The 20,141-nt window shown below is 44.5% G+C and overlaps 1 protein-coding gene across 1 annotated transcript; it reads left to right on the top strand.

The window, feature by feature from the left end:
* The first annotated feature begins 1,100 nt into the window (after window positions 1-1,100).
* LOC139369567 (alpha-2-macroglobulin-like) lies at window positions 1,101-16,249 on the top strand. Its single transcript, XM_071108814.1, has 35 exons — window positions 1,101-1,186; window positions 1,372-1,552; window positions 1,934-2,090; window positions 2,633-2,685; window positions 3,325-3,345; window positions 3,609-3,774; window positions 3,863-3,947; window positions 4,751-4,901; window positions 5,003-5,123; window positions 5,278-5,387; window positions 5,517-5,690; window positions 6,368-6,601; window positions 6,980-7,046; window positions 7,121-7,266; window positions 7,403-7,552; window positions 7,888-8,040; window positions 8,179-8,266; window positions 8,446-8,596; window positions 8,862-9,087; window positions 9,170-9,296; window positions 9,448-9,569; window positions 9,664-9,715; window positions 9,793-9,876; window positions 9,985-10,161; window positions 10,646-10,721; window positions 10,897-11,053; window positions 11,156-11,230; window positions 13,997-14,159; window positions 14,440-14,630; window positions 14,881-15,096; window positions 15,239-15,363; window positions 15,590-15,680; window positions 15,783-15,851; window positions 15,998-16,100; window positions 16,209-16,249. The coding sequence occupies exons 1-35, from the start codon at window positions 1,101-1,103 to the stop codon at window positions 16,247-16,249; spliced, it is 4,389 nt and encodes a 1,462-aa protein (XP_070964915.1).
* The last annotated feature ends 3,892 nt before the right edge of the window (window positions 16,250-20,141 follow it).

Consider the following 20,141-nt stretch of genomic DNA (forward strand, 5'->3'; position numbering starts at 1 on the left):
AGTGCAAGCAATTCAGGGTTTATGTAGTCCCACAATGATCTGGCCCGGGAGGAGTTGGCACATGGTGATACGGGATTGCATTCGTTTTGTAACCGGGCTGCCTTCCGGCATGAGCCAGGTGCCGCCAAAGGCGAATTCGGTTCAAAACAAGGTTAAGCACGTGGAGTAATGATTTAGGATAGTTTCATATGCATGTCATTGGCCTAAGTTTTCGGTGTTGACAAAATCCCCATTATGTGCTTTAGCTGCCTTTCCAATATTGGAAAACTCGACCATTTTATCGAAAAGACATGATGATCCTGAACGATGCACCATGCTGCCTTGTTGACTATTATGAATGGGCAGCGCAGATTACTGTTCCTTTTGAGAGGCACTCCTCCCTACCGGTTATGCCCGGTCAAGTGCAACCCAGGTTCAGCTTAATCGAACGCCTTCAATATCCAGCAGGTGTGCGCGCTTAGTAACTAGAAAACAAATCCGGAACTAGCCGCGCACCTGCAGGATATTTAAGAAGACGTGACCGAGTCTTCTCATTTCTAAATCGATATACAAATCGCGGTGGTGAGTATCCCTTGGCCACAGGTGTTATGGCAACTTGTGGTGCAATCATTATTCACATAACAGGTCGGCGATTAACTTCTAATAAATTAACGCTTAACATTTTTATTTTATTTTTTTACATTCCTTTGATCTTTTACAGGCTATAGCAAATGCACTCTAAAAGGGTTTAGTAACATAGACTATGCACACTAGACTAACATTGATTTTGTTAGTCACTCACTCCGTTATCATTAAAATGGCATAGTCATGGGGGAATGTCTAGAATTGACGGACATAAGAGTGCATTTGGCCTCTTCTTTCTGCCCATTGGCAAAATGATTAATTGCATGAAATTGATCATACAATTGTTAAATTCTTTGCCCAATGGTAGAATGACAGGAAATGAACTTGCAGTAGGCAGGTCTTCCTAGTAGGAATACTAGTCATAACTGGTTTGACAATTGCCCGCAATCTGTATCCCATCTAGACACAACCTGTATACAGTGCAGTAGGAATACTGGGTCATAACAGACTTGTTGGTTTATTTTTCTCCTTTAGTCATGGTTCTTCCTGGGCTTCAGGTTTGGAGATGGATCCTCTTTGCCTGCATTCACTGGCTTTGTGTCTGTCAAGAGACTCTAAGACCGTAAGTCCATCTGCAGTTAGAATTTAGTGGTCAGACCTGCTTCTCTCGTCCCGGTTTAACGTTCTCTTGTCAGAGCAATTTTTCATCTCCCCTTTCTGCAGGTCTTTATCCCCCTATATATATTTCACCTGGCTTTGTGTTTAGAGATGTACTGATGTTCCTGTTGCCGGGTGTGTTCTCTGTAGGGTTTACATGGTAGCCGTTCCTGCAGTGATACAGGCAGGCTCAGAGGCCAAGCTTTGTGCCAGCCTTCTGCAGCCCAACGAGACCCTGGTCATGACCGTATCTCTGATGGCCGACGGGCAGAACAAGAGACTTCTCCACCAGAGTTCTGACCAAGAGTTTCACCGCTGTGTCCAGTTTCAGGTCAGCCCAGCACTGGTGGACTTCCAGAACCATTCCATTAAGAGTGGACTGTACTGCTCAGCTTTGATGCATCGCTTAGGTTCTTTGTGCAATGCCAGCTTATTTTATGGTTAATGTCAGTGGTGGCCTACCAGAACTTTTCTGTGATTCGGGCTTCAATTTGTACCAGGTTTTGATTGAATGCTAGTATATACTATTGAGACCATTTATATATGTAACTTACAGCAGGCTGAATGCATAATGGGATCCCTGCAGTAGTTAAACGCTCTACCTTGAAGTGGCTAGTGGCTCTTACCAACTGGGCCACACGGCACCACGTTTGAATGTCCTATGTTATCGGTCTGTTTGTTCACCGTGTGTCCCTGTTTCCGGCCCTGACAGGCCCCTCGTGTGAAGAGCGACAAAGTGCTGAACTTTAAGGTGGAGGTTCGAGGAGAAACATTTCTATCAACAGAGGAGAGAAGGGTCATGATCAAACCCTACAGCCCCATGACGTTCATCCAAACGGACAAACCAATCTACAAACCAGGACAAACGGGTAATGTTAGAGCCGGTACACCTTTAGTCTGGTTGCTAAGAAACGGGCCAATGTTCTGTAATGGTTTACTCCGGGACGTTGACCTTTTTGGGCCCCTGACCCCATTTTGACATCAACAGTTATCCACGACCCCACCGTGCTCCCTTTGTTTATTTGAGGCTATAACAGTATTACAATGAAGTCCTGTCAGACTGACATCTGAAGGAAGTATTGTTTGAAATGCATCAGGCAATAATTGTGTAGAAAAGAACACATCATTGCTGGCAATGCTCTTCCCCAGTCTGGTCCCGTCCTCTCTGTTTTAACGTCATGCATTATGAGGATTGTAGAGGGAAACGGTAGACATCTGAAGAGCCTTGTTGTTCAGGAATGTGGTGCAGATGCAGTAAATCCCCCTGGGTTCACTCAGGATATGTACACTGGAATCAGGCTGGAAATCCTCAACCAGTATTTCTGGGAATCCTTGGACTTGAGAAAGTTGCCTGAAATGATGCTTCTAATATTCTCATTGTGTTTGTCGTCTTGTCGTTGGCTGTTTACAGTGCTTTTTAGAGTCGTCACCTTGGATACCCATTTTAGCCCCGTCAATCAGCTGGTGAGTTAAATATACGATTGACAATAGTATTTTAGTTCAGTCTCTACTATTTCAATCCAAGATGCAGAAGTGTCACAATACTATGATGGACAACGCAGTCTGGTATTATGCACAGCAATCAACCAGCCAGGACATGAGGCTTCCATTCATATAGGTCAGATTGGAATGTATGGGGTCATCTTTCCCTGAGATTGAATGGCAAATGCTACATGTGATGTTTACGTTAAGTGACCAAGCCAATCAGCTGTCTAGTAGCTGTAGACAGCTATGCTCTGATGTTTACGTTAAGTGACTAAGCCAATCAGCTGTCTAGTAGCTGTAGACAGCTATGCTCTGATGTTTACGTTAAGTGACTAAGCCAATCAGCTGTCTAGTAGCTGTAGACAGCTATGCTCTGATGTTTACGTTAAGTGACTAAGCCAATCAGCTGTCTAGTAGCTGTAGACAGCTCTGCTCTGATGTTTACGTTAAGTGACTAAGCCAATCAGCTGTCTAGTAGCTGTAGACAGCTATGCTCTGATGTTTACGTTAAGTGACTAAGCCAATCACCTGTCTAGTAGCTGTAGACAGCTATGCTCTGTTTTGGCATTGGAGCTCTTAATGAAACATGACCCCATCTCTTGTCTTTGCCCTTCACAGTACAACATTGTGGAACTTGAGGTAAGATCCTTGTTGGTGTAACTTTATGTTGACTGTCAGTGTAAAGACTGCAGCATTATGACTCCCTCCTGCTAGCTAGGTCCTCATATCCACCTACTGTAGTAGTTAGCTAAATACTTCCAATCAGTGTTGTGTGTGTGTGTTCTGGGCCCTCTTCAGTAGATGAATGTTGCAGATAGAACTGACTCCTTGTCCTGTATACTGTTGTGAACTCTCCACAACGTTGTGTCCTGCTGAACATGCCCTTTCCTATGAACCAACAGGACATTAATCACAACCGGATTGGACAGTGGGTCAACACTACATCCAGTGGCAACATTCTGCAGCTTTCTCACCCCCTGAACTCTGAAGCCCCTGTAGGATCCTATACCATTGTAGTGTGGATTGGTGGAGAGAAAATCTACCACAACTTCAAGGTAGAACAGTATGGTAGGTTGAGTTTCTCTTTCATGCTCGGTAATGTTGCATCACAATCCCGGAACGTTCTGAAGTTCACTGCTGTTCTTTCTATCTGTAGTTTTGCCCAAGTTTGAGATCAAAATGAACCTCACTGACAAGATCAGCGTTGTTCAAGAGGAGTTTGAAGTGAAAGTGTGTGCAGAGTGAGTAAACACTATTGGTGATTTGCAATGTACTGTAGTTACAAGGTGATGTGGAACTCCACTACATGTCATTAATTATCTCATTACGCGAAGGCAGACCTGGGTTCAACTACTATTAGAAGTATTACGTTTACTTTCACATTTCAAATGAAGGATTTGAAAATACAAGTAAATAACATTGTATTGGTCACAACACGTGTTTGGTTCATGTTGCGGGTGCAGCGATATAGATCAATGTCAGAGGTATAGAATACAGTATAAACATATGAGATGAGTAATGCAAGGTATGTAAGCATTATTAGTGACTAGTATTCCAATGATGTCAAGTCTGTAGGCAGCAGCCTCTGCTAGTACTGTAGCTTCATTTGATAATACACTTGGAAATTGTTATGCATTTGAGGATCCTCTAATACACTTATTTAAATATGGAAGTCCTTCAATATGCATGTGGTCTGCATTAATGACCCATGCTAATTGAAGACCTATAGTGCTACTGCTCAAGTCTTAAACTACTGCTAGGATCCCTGAGATTTGTTAGTGGCATTTACGTGACCAGCTGGTTCTTCGGTCATAAAGCATCTCAGATTAGGATGGCTGTTCTAGGATCAGGTCCCAGCCTTGACATGTGACCTCGTTCATTATGATCTATAGTTAAAACTGATCCCGTTCTGAGGCTCTATGAATACAGGTCCAGATTCATTGACCGTGTTCAACGCCTGACTTCAAGCCTTTAGGTCTTGTGTTTTTAATATGGTAACTGGATGCAGGAAGTTGACACTTGTCTTGTTGTGAATTGAAATCAGATACACGTATGGGCAGCCTGTACCTGGTAAAGCAGGGGTGAAGTTGTGCCGACCTTTGGTGGACAATGCAGTGATACCAATAACAGTTGATGAGCGAAATCCACAAGGAGTTCCTGATTACACACCTCCATGCCACAAAGAGTCAATAGAGGTCTGTCTGCTTTCCTAAAACGAGTAGTGCTGTTTTTACCAACATACTACATTTTGAATGGGATTTAAATGTGTTTTTGTGGTTCTGCCTGCTTTTCCTAGATGGACCATACTGGCTGTGCTTCTTATGTCTTCAGCATGGCACTTTTCACAAAGAACGCAGGAGAGAAATTGCTGGGAGACGTGTTTAGTTTCCATGCAGAAGTACAGGAGGAGGGGACAGGCAAGTCCTCATCACAATCAATATGAGATGCATCATGTTGACTCAATACAAACCCTTCATTTCACTTCAGCTGATGGCGACTTAACTATTGGCTGTTTCATTAGATCAGGTTCCCTAACTGTCCTATAAAACCATATTTGTTTTAATTTGACAGGTATTACACTGTCAGAGGAGAGAAATGTAGAGCTCTCCTATGTGATTGGAGAATTCACATTTGTTGACACGCCCCAAATCTATGAGCATGGATCAATTATCGAAGGCAAGGTAAGTCCAAATGGTGTTCCTGTTGCATTGTGGATGCTTGGTTTGTCCTGCTTCCTGAACCACCAGTATGTGGTGTCACTTCATTCATACAACCCCCCCCCCCCCCCCCCCCCCCCCCCTTTTCTTCAGATAAATGCTGTTCGATTTAACAACACACCCATCTCTGACATGTTAGTCTACCTGTTCGAGGAAAAAGGCTGGTCCTCATATCTACGACTACAGAACCTAACCACGGACAGTCGTGGTATTGCCAGGTTCTCCGTCAACACAACCAGTCTGCCCAAAGAGAATATTAACCTCGTAGTAAGTATGATTCCTTCTAGGTTTGGGAGGATTGTGGGTTTTTAAGCAAGCAAAAAGGGTCGTTAACCTGTGGTTGAACCGACTCAACTTAGCTCTGGGATGTTTAGATAAGGTAGAGTTCTCCATTATCTGGAACTGTCTTCTAAATAGTGATGGATGAAGGTGAAGATTCCAGAAGTGAATCTGGATAAGTGTGTGTCTGGAGTGAGCGAGCTAGTGGGTTGGAATCAACTTTTGAACCTGTTCTGTCCTGGTCATAGGAGGAAAGACATTTTATAACCTATGATGTCATATTTTGTATATACACTGTTTGTGGTTTCATGGCAGCGAGTTCCGAGAATAAATACTATTTAATTTTGTCAAGACTGGTCCCTGTCTATTTTATACAAATAAGAATCTTACAAATTCTTAAACAGAGTGCATTTAATTAATGAACATATAGGAATTATGACATTCCTGTGACGGGGGAACCAAAATGTGCACCGCTTGGGGTCCCCAGGACAGTTGGGGAAACGATGCCCAGAGGTCATGACCTTAACAGGCTAGGTGGAAGTCAGGTGGATCTGTTACCATATTGCTTCCTGTCATCCTCTCAGATCCCCACTGTATATAGGACGGGCTCTAGGGGTTGATTTAGGATTGGGCCTTTAGTTACGATTCCTTTTGTTCCTTTCCAGGTGAGCGACACCCCACAAGTGGAGTACCCAGGATACAGGGTCCCCTATTTCAACAGAGGGCAACACCTACTCTCGCTGATCCAGCCCGCTGCCCCTGACATTAAACCATCCAGCTCCCTGGCTATTCAGAAGGTGGAGAAACCACTGGCGTGTGGGCAGGTGGTGTCCATCACCATCCGCTATGCCGTCGTAGGGGAGACTGTCCCAAAGGGCTCTGTGGCTGTCCTCTACCTGGTGAGTAGAACCAGGAACAACCTGCAAACCCATGGTGCCTCTCAAACAGCACCATATTTCCTATTTGCACTCCTTTTGACCAGGATCATGTAAGACATTTCCCGAGACACTTTCAAAGGAAGGATGTTCCTAAACTACACCAATACTCCTAATCAACCACTGTAACCCAACCTTGCTCGTGTTACAAATTGGAATTTGTAATGTATAAACAAAAAATTTAGCCTATATGAAATGGATGATGGGCATCCACAAATGAATAGGTGCTAACGTATCCTACTAATGGGAGTCCTGGATTTGTTAACCGTGTTACGTCTACCCCATGAGTCCAGGTTGCAACGTCTCCACTCTGTTGCTGAGAACTGTTTCCTTTCCCTCCAGGCCTTGTCCAGAGGGGTCATAGTTCAGCATGGACACATCAATGTTACTGTGCAGCAGGACAGTCCTGGTGAGTGAGTTTCATGAAGTGATTCTGAATGTTCTGGAAGGTGCTTAATGAGTGACCTGCTCTTTGCGTTGCAGTAGCCGAGGGTGACGTCACCTTGACGTTGGCAGTGGTCCCAGAGATGGCGCCGGTGGTTCAGCTCCTGGTGTACAGTATGCTACCCAGTGAGACTGTCATTGCCCACAGCATGAACTTCCCCACTGAGAAATGCTTCAGGAACAAGGTGTGTGTGTGTGGAGGAGTCTGGCATATCCCCAGTGACTGTACATCACAAACATTGTTGTCATTTTATGAAAGGTGTCCAGTATTTCCATGCAGACTGTAATCATACCTGGAGTAATGGTATCTGTGTCTGCCAGGTGTTGGTGGAGTTCTCACCCTCCAACGCTGTCCCAGGGGAGGAGAACACCCTGCATCTCTCGGCCCGGCCCGGTTCCCTCTGTGGCCTCAGTGCTGTTGACCAGAGTGTTGGCATCATGGAGCCAGGGAAGAGGCTGGATGCTGACAAGGTAACACAGCTCACTGAAGTGAACAACAGTGGTACCACCATACCTACTGTTTTGGTGGTGCTGGGAATACAACCAGTGACCACAGCAGACATGGAGTGGATCTGTTCACTGTTGGGAGCTTTTATCAAATGTGATGGGATTCATTCTCTGGCTTGAGGCCCACTTTCTATTGACTCTCAGTAACTGGAAAGCACCTCCTTGTTGATGGGACAACTTTCTAAACGTTTAGCAACGGACAACAAAATGGAGTGTTTCCCCAAGTAGTCGTTTCAGTCTGTTCTGTTTGGTCCCCAATGAACAAGGTCATTTCACACCTCCCTGTTGTCCCTTTCCAGATATTTCATTTGCTACCGGTCAAGGAGACGACCTATGTTCCCTACGAGCTTGAAGATCCAGTAGCATGTTTACGCGTTAGACCAAGGAGATCCATAATACCACACCCATATGGACCGTCTGAGCAGACAAATGATCCTTATGCAGCTTTTCAGGTAAATATTTCTGCCCTGTTTTCTCAACTTGAAGCCTCTTCTTTCTGGGAAGAATCAGTCACCATACTGTTACAATGTGTTAAACTGAATAGAATGACAAACTGACTTTTATTACTAAATTGGTTCTGCTTTTTCTAGACACTGGGATTGAAGCTAGCGACTAACCTGGATATAAGAGTACCTTCCTGCCTCAGTTACCAGGGGAACCAGTACTATCGCTCCTATGGTGAGATGTCCTTACCAACCCTTATTCTCATTGCCAAGTCTAATGAATCTTGGGTTATGGATGACCTTTTGCTAGAATAACAAAGCCTGGTTAAACTGGTCTAAACACTGCATGCACTCACTGAGCCCAGCATTCAGTCTATTTTTAACTTGACACTAATGGCCATGTTTTGTTGGTAGTAGCTTACAGCCTAATGGCTAGGCCTGGATCAGCGGGTCCTAGACTTGAAATGGCTGTGGCTGGTGGACTTGCCGCTCCACCTCCGCCACCCATACAGACGGTCCGTACATTCTTCCCTGAGACATGGATTTGGGACCTTGTGGAAGTTGGGTAAGTGCTCTGCAGAGTGAGGCCGACCTCTGGTGAAAGCCCTCTTAGCTCTTGCCTCATATCCAAACAGTAGTGGTGTAGATTAGGACCCTGAACCTCTAAACTGTAGGTCAGCTTCTTCTTAGGAAATACCCTTTGACCTCAATGGGTGTCCCTGGTTAGATAAAGCTTAAATGCATTTGTAACAACAAACTGTGTTGAAATTAGTCCTTCTCTATTAGACACGTGGTGGCTTTCTGTTTGAACTCTGACCTCTGTATTCCAGGGAGTCTGGATCTTTAGATGTCCCCCTGACAGTCCCAGACACCATCACCACCTGGGAGACTGAGGTCTTCTGCCTGGCCCCCAGTGGCTTTGGTCTGGCTCCTCTGGTGGAGCTCACGGTCTTCCAGCCCTTCTTCCTGGAGCTCACCCTGCCCTACTCAGTCATCCGGGGAGAGCACTTTGAGCTGAAGGCCACTGTGTTTAACTACCTCTCCAAGTGCATCATGGTACGACACTGCACCAGGATGGTTTCTTGAGTTGTATTGTTTGGCGTACCACGTTATCTTACCCCGTGTTCCTCTTTGGCAGGTTTCTGTGACTCCAGCTCTTTCCTCAGACTACACTCTCACACCCTTGCGTGATGTCCAGGACTCCTCGTGCTTGTGTGCCAATGGACGAAAGACCTTCAGTTGGACAATGGCCCCCTCTGTCCTGGGTTAGTCTTCATCTGTTCAAACGGCAGAATGGATGTCAACCTGAGTTGTGTACTGGCACCGTATTGGATGTTGTGTAACCTGTCACCGTATTGGCTGTTGTGTACTGGCACCGTATTGGATGTTGTGTAACCTGCGCTGTACTGTGTGTAGGGGTTTTGAACGTGTCTGTTAGTGCAGAGGCTGTCCAGTCCCAGACTGCGTGTGACAATGGGGTTGTGAACGTACCGGAGAGAGGACGCGTTGACACAGTCACACGGAGCCTGCTGGTGAAGGTATGTAGTCTACCGCTGTGGGAGAACTAACGTTAGGTAGCACAGATACTGTCTAGTGGAACTGCCTCTGAAATGAATCCCTCTCCTCCTCCAGGCTGAGGGAACAGAGAAGAGCCACACCTACAACTGGTTGCTGTGTCCTACTGGTCAGTAATGAATCAAAGTTGAATGTTTACGGTGGTTGACGTGATCATCTTCATTCAGCTCCCCTTTGTGTCCACAGGAGAAGCTCTGACGGAGGAGGTGGAACTGCAACTTCCCCAGAATGTGGTGGATGGCTCTGCTAGGATTTCCCTCTCGGTTCTGGGTAAAATAAACCATTGTGTAGTGGTGGGAAGACTAACCTTCTCCAGTGACGATGCTGCTGTTTGCTGAAGAGGACAGTCTGTAACAGAAGTCCCTTGTTTCTCTGTAGGGGACATCCTGGGTCGGGCCCTCAACAACCTGGATGGACTGTTGCAGATGCCGTATGGGTGTGGGGAGCAGAATATGGCCCTGCTCTCCCCCAATATCTACATCCTGGAGTACCTGAGGAACACAGAGCAGCTCACGCCAGCCATCCTAGAAAAGGCTACCAAGTTCCTCACTAGTGGTAGGAGAGTCCCTTCAAATCTGTCTTGATTAGATGCCAAATCCACAAACCGGGCTGGATTTGTCCAAATAGAGGATTTCGTTTTCTATTTTAAAGTGTTTCTCCACGATGTACCCTGCTGTCATGGTAACGGCGGAGCTGCGTGACAGATATGAATGTCTTAACATCACTGACCCAACACATGGTTTTCTACTGAAGTCATTTGATGGTAGAATATTGACACTGTCTCATAGCACCCTATTCCTTACATAGGGCAGGACTCTCCAACCTTGTTACTGTCCTGTATGTAGGTTTTCACTCAACCCTAATCTTGCTCCCCTTCTAATAATTAGCTGGTTGAATGGGGGTTAATTACAACTTGGTTGGAGGGTAGCTCTCCGTGAACAGGGTTGGAGAGCCCTGATATATAGGGAGCCGTTTGGGGCACAACTCTGGGAATAGAACAAGCGCTTGGTCACCGTTGATGATAAAAACCCACCGGCAGGTTACCAACGGCAGCTGAACTACAAGAATGCTGATGGTGCGTACAGCACGTTTGGACAAGGCTTGGGGAACACCTGGTGAGTACTTGGCTTGTTTTTCACCTACTGGTAGTTTCAATGACGTATTGACCAATCAAATGGCATCTCTGGCATGGAGACGCTGGATAGGACAGCTGACGTGTATGTGATGTCATGACTTGGAGCTTGACGATATGATGTCAGGGCTTTTAAATGAATCCACGTCTTTCTTCAGGCTGACTGCTTTTGTCTTGAGATCCTTTGGCAAAGCCCAGTCTTTCATCTATGTTGACCCGGCAACGATGGAGCAATCCAAGACTTGGTTGGAACGTCAACAAGGCCAACGTGGCTGTTTCAGAGCTTCAGGGAAGCTCCTGAACAACAGAATGAAGGTATTTTATATTGCTAATAAACTGGTTGTCTGTTTCATCAGACCGGCCGTAGTTTGATTTCAACAGGCTAGATACAGTTGGTGTCTTGACATTGTTTTCTAGGGTGGAGTGACGGATGAAGTCACACTGACGGCTTACATCACTGCTTCAATGCTGGAGCTCAACATGTCCGTGACGGTAAGTAGCTTCACTCCATGGAACCATTTCTCACACCGTCATTACAGGCAACTCATTCAGCCTCCTGTATGAAATCTGTCTCACATCAACTGTCATTTACAGCTTCTACGACGTAGTGAAGTCATTTCTCTGCCAGTAGCCTATGAAATAACAAAGAATGGGCTTAGATCTGTAAGGGAACACCCCCCTGATATGGACAAAAATGAATGGGAAGTCATTGGCACTGGACAAACCATATACACGGTGTCCAATACCACTCAATTCGGCGTCGTTTCATTCAAAGTTGATTGCAAATGGCAAATGCCAGGTGTAACACTTTGAAAATCCAACCGGTGGCGAGCGCGCTCCACTGGTTTCATATTGCAAATGCAATACAAGTCAACATCAAAAATCAAAATTTTGAAAAAGTGAGAAATTCAAAAACCTAGCAACCCCTTAAAGTGCTTTCTGGACCGTTTTTCGAAATTCTTTTGATTTGTGTCAATTACACATGTATAAGAACTTCAACATACTTCAGCCATTTAATTTTTAATTTATTTTTTACTTGTGCATAAGGCATATGTTTTGTCCATTTGCAATGTGATTTCATAGGAAGTCAAAAGTAACTTTTTTTTGGGGGCCAAATGCCATAAGAAATTTGACATGCTCAAATCCTGCAGAAATGCCAAATTGACTGGCCTGTTTAACACAGGATGGCCGGGCATTGATAGTGGTTCTTCATCGCTCGTTGTGTTGATTTCATTATGTCCATTGGTATGTTTTCTCACTTTTGCAAATTCACTGTGCATTTGCAATATGGTTCAATGGGCATTTACCATCACGAATTTGTCATGCTATAAAAATCCTGCAGGAATGCGAAATTGAGAAATTGACTGGCCCGATGAACTCGGGATGGCTGGGCAGTGATTCTGGTACCTCACTGTTTAAACATATTGCAAATGGACAATAGTCACCAGCAAGTCACTGTCCATCAGTCAATTAGATATCATTCTGACACCAAACCCACTTTTTCCAACTCGTTTAGTAGCCAACTATCACATACTACAGAGCTGGCCCAAAATTCACAACGCCTTCTATTCAAACCATAATAAAAACGTAGTTGCGTTCCAGCTGCGGGTCCAGTTCTGATGTTATGTGTAGGCCTAGCTGAGGCAACCCCGAATCCCAAGTTTCGGCTCGATAGGTAATTTGGTGCCCGAGCAAGACCCTAATTGGTGCTGAAAATCCACTTTTTTCCATTCCTTGCTACGGGGTCCTTGAATGAGCTATCGGACAAAAACGTTGGACCGTCTATATGGGCCGAGGCGGTCGCAATGCACCTAGTCTTGCGACTCTGGGACATTCCTAAATATTGTCATTTTCGTGATGGTCAAAATGAATTGAAGTCATTGCAGATGTACGAGGCTGTTTCTCGGGCCGAGAACCTTCTAGAGCCACGTAACTCACCACGCACTATCGACTAGAACAGATCTCAGAACTCTGACGGTTCTTTTTTAGCTCGAACAAAGGTAACTAATGCAGGCTGTCTCTACGCACCCCAATACGTCCCTCCTGCCAAGCTGTGTGATTTAGTTTTTCTTTGAAATGTTATGGGAATCATGACGGATTTACAGTTCATGGGGGTTGCCTAATCACACATGAAGTTTTGGACAGATCTGACCATTTTAACCCTTCAAAACAGCCACTATGACACCATTTAAGGCACTTCCGGTTGGCAGAGGAAGCTATAAATAAACTCCTATCCTGATTGGGGTATGCCTTTACAGAATCCTGAGTTTTTTTTAAAGTCTTTATGTTAAGAACTGAGTTATTTACGGAGGGTTTAGTGAGTGTTATTTCAGAAAATCACAAATCTCGCAGAGCTCCGCAGCACACTTTAAAAAGATTTGTATGAACACCCTGCAACTGGATCTGTAACTGTTAAAAAAAAAAAAAAAGAACATCACCAATTTGACATTGTACGATTTTTCTTAAATGACGATAGATAAATGGCTGGTTCTTTTTTTATTGACACCAGAGGCTCCTTGACTTTGACGTGAAGCAGAAATTATTGCTCTATTTTCATTTTGGACCTTTTTCCCCAGAAAAATGGCCATAACTCAACCGTTGAGGCCTAGACGCCATCTTGTTCGGGGCCAACTGCCCATCATGCCAAACCTACGCTCACCAAGTTTTGGCTTCGAAATATTTTCAGTTTAGGAGAAGGCCACGTCGTGATGTTTTGTACATTTGCAATATGATTGCTTATGCCCTCTTGTGGGATTTACCGGGACAGCGGAAAAATGACAAATTTTATAAAACGGAAACCGAATGTCTGAGTTCGTTTGACTTCCCAGTAGATCCGGCCCTGCCGCACGGCCCGACGCCGTCCGTGAATTTTACAAACGTTTTCGGACGTCTAGTAAGGGACCGTATATTTGCAATATGGACTTTCTCACTAACCATATGGCGACTGTCAATGTTCCCTTAAGGTATGTTCCTACTGATATTAGGCTCTGTATGCTACTGTAAAGTGAGAAAGGAAATGTGCTGTAGTCTGGTCCCAGATCTGTTGGTGACCTCTGCATATACAGAAAGTATACCCTTTACAAATGCAATGTAATAAAATGTACAGGGAAAAACAATCCCGTTCCTCAGCAAAAAGTGTTCCCTAATCAACAATTTGAACTGCCTGAGGCCCCAGAACAGCAAGTTGAATGGAACCCAGTCCAAACTGATCTGGGACCAGGCTGGCTTTTAATGTGCTGCTGTCATTCTGTGCTCTAGGATCATGTTGTGGACCACAGCTTGTCTTGCCTGAAGAACTCCACCAGTGATTTGTCCAACACCTACGCTACTGCTCTGCTGGCCTACACCTTCACCCTGGCAGGTGACATGGAGACACGGGCCCGGCTTCTGCAGCACCTCGACACCATCTCATTTCAAGAGGGTGAGCTATATCCTGGTAGCGCTGTCTTGCCTTGATTGAGCATGCCTGGATAATGGAGTACTCCTAAAAGTGCAAACCCTCAGACCATCTGGCACTCCAGAGAGGCCCAATAAAATGATTAATTTTAAATTATTGTTAAGAAAAAAATACCCTCTGAACTTGCTCCTAAAATTGTTTTGGAAATGAATTGGGGAGGTCAGAACTTTGTATTGTGTAGTCTGTATTAGGATGAATAAGCTAGTCCCTATTCTGGTGTGTGTGTGTGCTCCTCAACCCTCAGGGGGTCTCCTGCACTGGTCCCAGTCCTCCTCGGAGACCTCACCCTCCCTGGAGGTGGAGATCAGCTCCTACGTTCTGCTGGCGTCCCTCAGTGCCTCTTCTCGGTCGACCTCTGACCTGGGCTACGCCTCCCGCATCGTCAGGTGGCTGGTGAGGCAGCAGAACGCCTACGGAGGCTTCTCTTCCACCCAGGTATACTTCCTAAACACCAGTGGTCTGAAATGGTGCACTAGTACAAACATTGCCTTGTATCAGACCACAGGGCATGTGTTCTTCATGTCCAACCTGGTGAGGCTCACTGATAGAGCCTAGAAACCATCATCGTAATGGATGGAATTGGGATTTAGTAACTTTAGCAACTGTTCAATGTGAGAAATATTCAACCCTTTTAAAATGGTCTCTTTTCATTTTGAACTGATTGTCCTGTGGTGTGAATGTCTAGGACACGGTGGTGGCCCTCCAGGCCCTGGCTCTCTACTCCACCAGGGTGTTCAGTAGAGGAGGAGCCAGCACAGTGACAGTCAGGTCTCCCAGTGGGGACCGGTGCCTCTTCCATGTGAACCAAAACAACAAGCTGCTGTACCAGGAGAGGGCGCTGCAGGACACAGAAGGGAAGTACAGCGTTGAAGTGCAGGGCAGTGCTTGTGCCTCAGTGCAGGTCAGTGAAAACACATCTCTCCTCCAGTCCTGTGGCGCAAGATGCCCTTTAATACACAGTACAGGGAAGCTGTTTCTTCTGGCTCATAAAATGTTTGTATTCGGACAGGATGGTTTCCCTGACTTCCTCTTCTCTATCCCAGGTGGTGCTCCACTACAACGTCCCTACTCCTACCAGAAGCACAACGCTCAGTATCCAGGTGACTCCAGAGGTGGACTGCAACAGGAAGTCTTTGAGACCCAGAGTCACGCTGAAGCTCCAGTCTCGGTCAGAATGAAGGACATATTTGTATGAATTCTATTAACTGATCTTGGAGCGTGACCTGCAGAATGGGTTTGACCCAAATGAATTAGTTTTGTTATACCTGTGTATCGGTTATTGACCTTCTAGTTGGTACCTCGGCTTGGATCAGTCAGAATGCTGATCTGGTCTTTATGGCTAAAATAATCCAAGCATTTGATTATTAAAATCAGTTGTCAATCATCTTTCTCAGATATCATGGAAAGGAGCTCACCACCAATATGATTATAGTGGATTTGAAAATGCTCTCTGGGTTTTCTCCAGATCCAGACTCTTTGGGGAGGGTGAGTTGTTGGGACCTTTATCCATGGAGGTCTCGCCTCGTCTGTGTCCCTTTGTTTAAGGATGACGGTTCTTCATGCGATATCAATGACTTGTCTTCACAGCTGCGGGGTTCAAGTCAAGTGGATCGTGTTGATATCAAAGATGACCATGTGTTAATGTACTTGACAGAGGTGAGGTGAAAACCATCTATCAGTTTGAAACCATTCACATGGCACTTCATATATAATGGGCTTCATTTAAAAATAATATATTTTGATGTACAGTAACTTCTGCTTTGATCATTTAATGACCCGTTTGTTTGTTTTTCTCCCAACAGCTGACATCACTTCCTTTCCACATCACCCTGGACATCATACAGGAGCTCCCAGTACAGAATCTAAAGCCAGCAGTGGTCAAGATCTATGACTACTACCAGCCAAGTAAGTTACTCTACTAACCCTCCCCAAAATGTTATTTTTACCCTCTTCTGAGGAACATTTGGTCAAGTTGTTTTCATTTCCTGAGACGAAGCTGTCTTACGGTTACAGGTGACCAGGCTGAGACAGAATACATCTTCCCTTGTAACTAGGGGTTCCAAGCTGGTGAGCTACTTGAAATCTGGAGTTATTGGTGATGAATTGTGTTCTAGCTGACTCGTGTACTATCCATGATTTAGGGAGCCAGTCTTCCTTTAATCTAAATGCTGGTCAGTTTGCTAAAGGATTAATTAAATGTCTTTGCTCCTCGACAGATGGAAGAAGATGACATTGATGTCACACCTGCAACCCTTGAGACGTCTTTCAAGTGCTGAAGTAAAACTATGGATCTGGAAATAAAGTGTTTCATTAAAACCCTTTTCTGGAGCATTTTGTCACTGAGTATTGAGGCAGTGGTGTTCATCCTGGGGTACATTCTAAGGAATGTGATTGGGTCCAGTAAACAGCGCAGCTCTCTGGAGGTGTAGTTTCCATTTGTGCTGTTAATCAGGGTTGCCAACTGTACAAAAGTGTACACAACTTTGGCTTCTCATCTCTTTTGTTCCTCAGTCTGTGACATGGACCCCTGTAGTTATGAAGGCCTGGTTCTTTTAGTTCTCATCAGGGAATGGGTCAGGACATATTACCACTAAATGACATTAACGTCTTACTGTGATCTCCTGATGAATGGTGTGGGCAGGGCAAGATGTGGTGGTAAACACCTCACAAATCAATGAGATTAACTGAACAATTGACGACCCAACAGATACTCTAGAGCCCTACTGACAACGACTCACTAAATTCTATGAAAGAAACGTATGCAAACATGCTGTGAAAACAACAGTAGTTGAAAAGCAGTGTTTATGGCCTGACAATGGGAAAGAAAAGACCTGTTCTGGGTTGTCTCCTGTACCTGCTGAGCTGTCAAACTAAACCATCACTGTACTTACCATGACAATACCAGATGTTTTGGTTCAGAGAAGATTGAAACGAGCCCTCTTGATTGGACAGTACGCAACAATAGATCTGACAGTCAGTTGGCTCCAGTAATGCAGTGGTCACCAAACCACCCTGTAGTCTCCTGGGGGAACTCAATCACTTGTGGCACTGAGCTTTACTCACATTGTTAATTCTAAATGGACCTCTGACTCCTACACATCTTAGTCACTCTGGTATATCTGCAAGGATTATGTCAGTGGTATTGTCGGTAGCCTAGTGGTTAGGGTGTTGGGCCAGTAACTGAAAAGTTGCTAGATCTGTCGTTCTGCCCCTGAACAAGGCAGTTAACCCACTGTTCCTAGGCTGTAAATAAGAATTGGTTCTTAACGGACTTGGTTAATTTATCCTTTTGTCAGTTCGCTTTGTTTTGGGAACAAAACATTAGTGGCAGTTATTGTTTGGGACAATAAACATGTTTGAGATCATTTGAATTTTTTTTATTGAGAACATTTATTGGTTTATTAGCTTTGGTGTTGTGAGAATTTCTCATCAAAATAAATGGGGTCCACAGAAATTTGGTCCAAAAATGGTGTCCCTGCTAAAGGAGTTAATACCACTGGGCTAGTAGGAGTTACCACCCTATTTATTGTACAGCTCATTTCAAATCAGTCAAGGGGAGTGGCAAGGAGAGAAATGTGACAACGTCCCTACACCTCTAAAGGGATTCTACCCCCTTCTGTCGTATCATGTAGAGAAGGTTTTGGCTTGGACTTCCTCTTTCTGGGCAGCAGAGGGGAGAGGGTGGTAGCCATAGGTTCCTCTTTCTGGGCAGGAGGGGAGAGGGTGGTAGCCAGAGGTTCCTCTTTGACCCTGGAGTGGTGAGCGAGGGGACCCAACTTTAGGCTTCTTGGCTGGGGAGGCTTGATGGGTGGTGGGGCAGCTGTGCTGTGAGGATTGACAGGTTGACCAAACCCCACCAGCAACCAGTTGATCTCACTCCATAGATCCCTGTGTCTGGGAAGATCATCAATCGCAGTCATCAAAATCATGTCGGACAGAAATCACAAGGCAAAATGTTTCTCTTTCCTGCTGTAAGGGATCTGATTGGTCAGTGACTGGTGTGTCTTTATCATAAAATTGAAGACTTAGTTTTTAGCAAAGATTCTCTAATTAGTATTACGCGATTAAACTGATTAATCATGTAACTAACTAGGCAGTCGGGGCACCAAGGAAAATATTCAGATTACAAAGTTATAATTTCCTAAACTTTTCAGATATTTTATCTGATCAATTAGTCTTCGAATTAATGAATCATTTACTTTACCTCACGTTAGTCTCATTCCAAATGTCGTAAATTGTTGGTTATCTGCACGAACCCAGTCTTTACTATGAGTCATCCATACATCAATTGTCTTAATAAATATTAAAATGATTTAACTTTGTTTGTTTATGCATTTCTGTGCATTACTAAGTAAAAATGGTTCGAAAAATGGCGGCTTGTTAGACAAAAGGGGGGGTGGGGGTCACCTGAGAAGTCACCACAGAGTTGATAATTATAACAATTGAAATACTAATCCTTTACACATGAACGCTCACTCATTCGGGAACAATTGCAATCAATATATATTTTTGCGCTCAGTGTGTCGTCTTGATCGCTGGTGAAAAGTTTGTTTCTTTTGTAGAATTGTCGGTCGTGGTTAGAGGGGATAGTTCAGAGCGACATTCATTCATGTTTTGTAGAATGGCGGTTGTCGTTCTTTGCGTTCAATGATACCGAATTCCTAGCTGCAGACTAGTAATTAATATCAAAGACTTGTTCTTATTCTGTCGGTATCGATAGTCTAAGAGTTTAACCACGTGGTATGGTTAAAAGATTCAACAATGGTCTGCAACCTTTGTCCTCTCGTAATGGAGAAAAACATGGTCTATTGAGGACTTCTCAAGATTGGGGTTTTATTCGGAATTGCAGAAAAGGGCCTGACCCTAACTGGGCTCATGGGCGGTCCTCTGATTTAGTTCAACTCAAAAGGGAATTGGGAGTTTCCTTCATTTAAAAAGTCAAAAATCACATTACACAATTTTACAAACAGTATAATCCTCACTCATTCATCTTATACAACAATTAGATGTAAACCTCATATCTGAGGCTATTATATAAACAGCGTTATGGTAATGTGGCCGCACCGTCTTCCATGAGCTTCACCAAAATGTAACGGACGGACCAGTTCGAAGCTGGATTCTTCACCCATCTTTTATACCTTCTCCGGAACATAAATGTTGTTCGGACCTCAAGTTCTGTGAGGTGGAAGCAATTTCTTTGTTCTCTATGAAACTTCCCTCTGTCTCTATACTGTGTGGCCATTGTCGTAGAAAATCGGTTCAAATATGACACCTGTAAGAACTTGTGAAATCAATATAGGCTTTTAATACAACGTAAAGCAAGCCGGAGTGGTCCGCGGAACACACGCTTTTCCAGAGCACTCGCTCTGATTTATACACATACAACATATGAGTTCATCCCACATGCAAATGAAGTTACTTCCCTCAGTCCATCTGCCACCATTATATCCCAATCTGTGCATCCTGCTTGTTCAGCTCGATAACGCCCATATCTGCTTTCAGTCAAGTTATAATGGTGACAGGACCTCTTCATGTCCCAAAAATAATACATGCCTATCTTATGCTATGGGCCCCCTTACGTTCAGCCTGGTGTGTTCTTTGGTATGTCTGTCCTTATTAGGACTCGTAGACTGTGTCTCTTCTGACATTCCTTCAGCATCTTCATGTCCTAAAAATATATGGCCTATGTCTATAGTCCATCAGTTGGTCATTTGGCTGACCCCCTCCTTTGTATGTCCCTCTGACCTTGGTATGTCCAGCTGTCCTATGCTCTCATGGCCTTACTCTGGCCTCCTGTCCTATACAATAGACAATGCATTTTACCAGAATGACAAATGCACTCTAAGTGTATCTTTCTCTTGTGTTACAGTATTATGTTTCTCCCTATATGTACATCTTTCTCCCACACCATGAGGCAGGGTCTTCTCTAGGAATTTGCGACCTCGC

This window comes from Oncorhynchus clarkii, chromosome 17 (genome assembly GCF_045791955.1).
Source record: "Oncorhynchus clarkii lewisi isolate Uvic-CL-2024 chromosome 17, UVic_Ocla_1.0, whole genome shotgun sequence".
NCBI lineage: Eukaryota > Metazoa > Chordata > Actinopteri > Salmoniformes > Salmonidae > Oncorhynchus > Oncorhynchus clarkii.

Coding starts and splice junctions, on each gene's coding strand:
- LOC139369567 (XM_071108814.1), top strand. CDS start 1,101: ATGGTTCTTCCTGGGCTTCAGGTTTGGAGATGGATCCTCTTTGCCTGC. Junction 9,716..9,792: donor CTGGTTGCTGTGTCCTACTG/GTCAGTAATGAA, acceptor TTGTGTCCACAG/GAGAAGCTCTGACGGAGGAG. Junction 15,852..15,997: donor TGTTAATGTACTTGACAGAG/GTGAGGTGAAAA, acceptor TTCTCCCAACAG/CTGACATCACTTCCTTTCCA.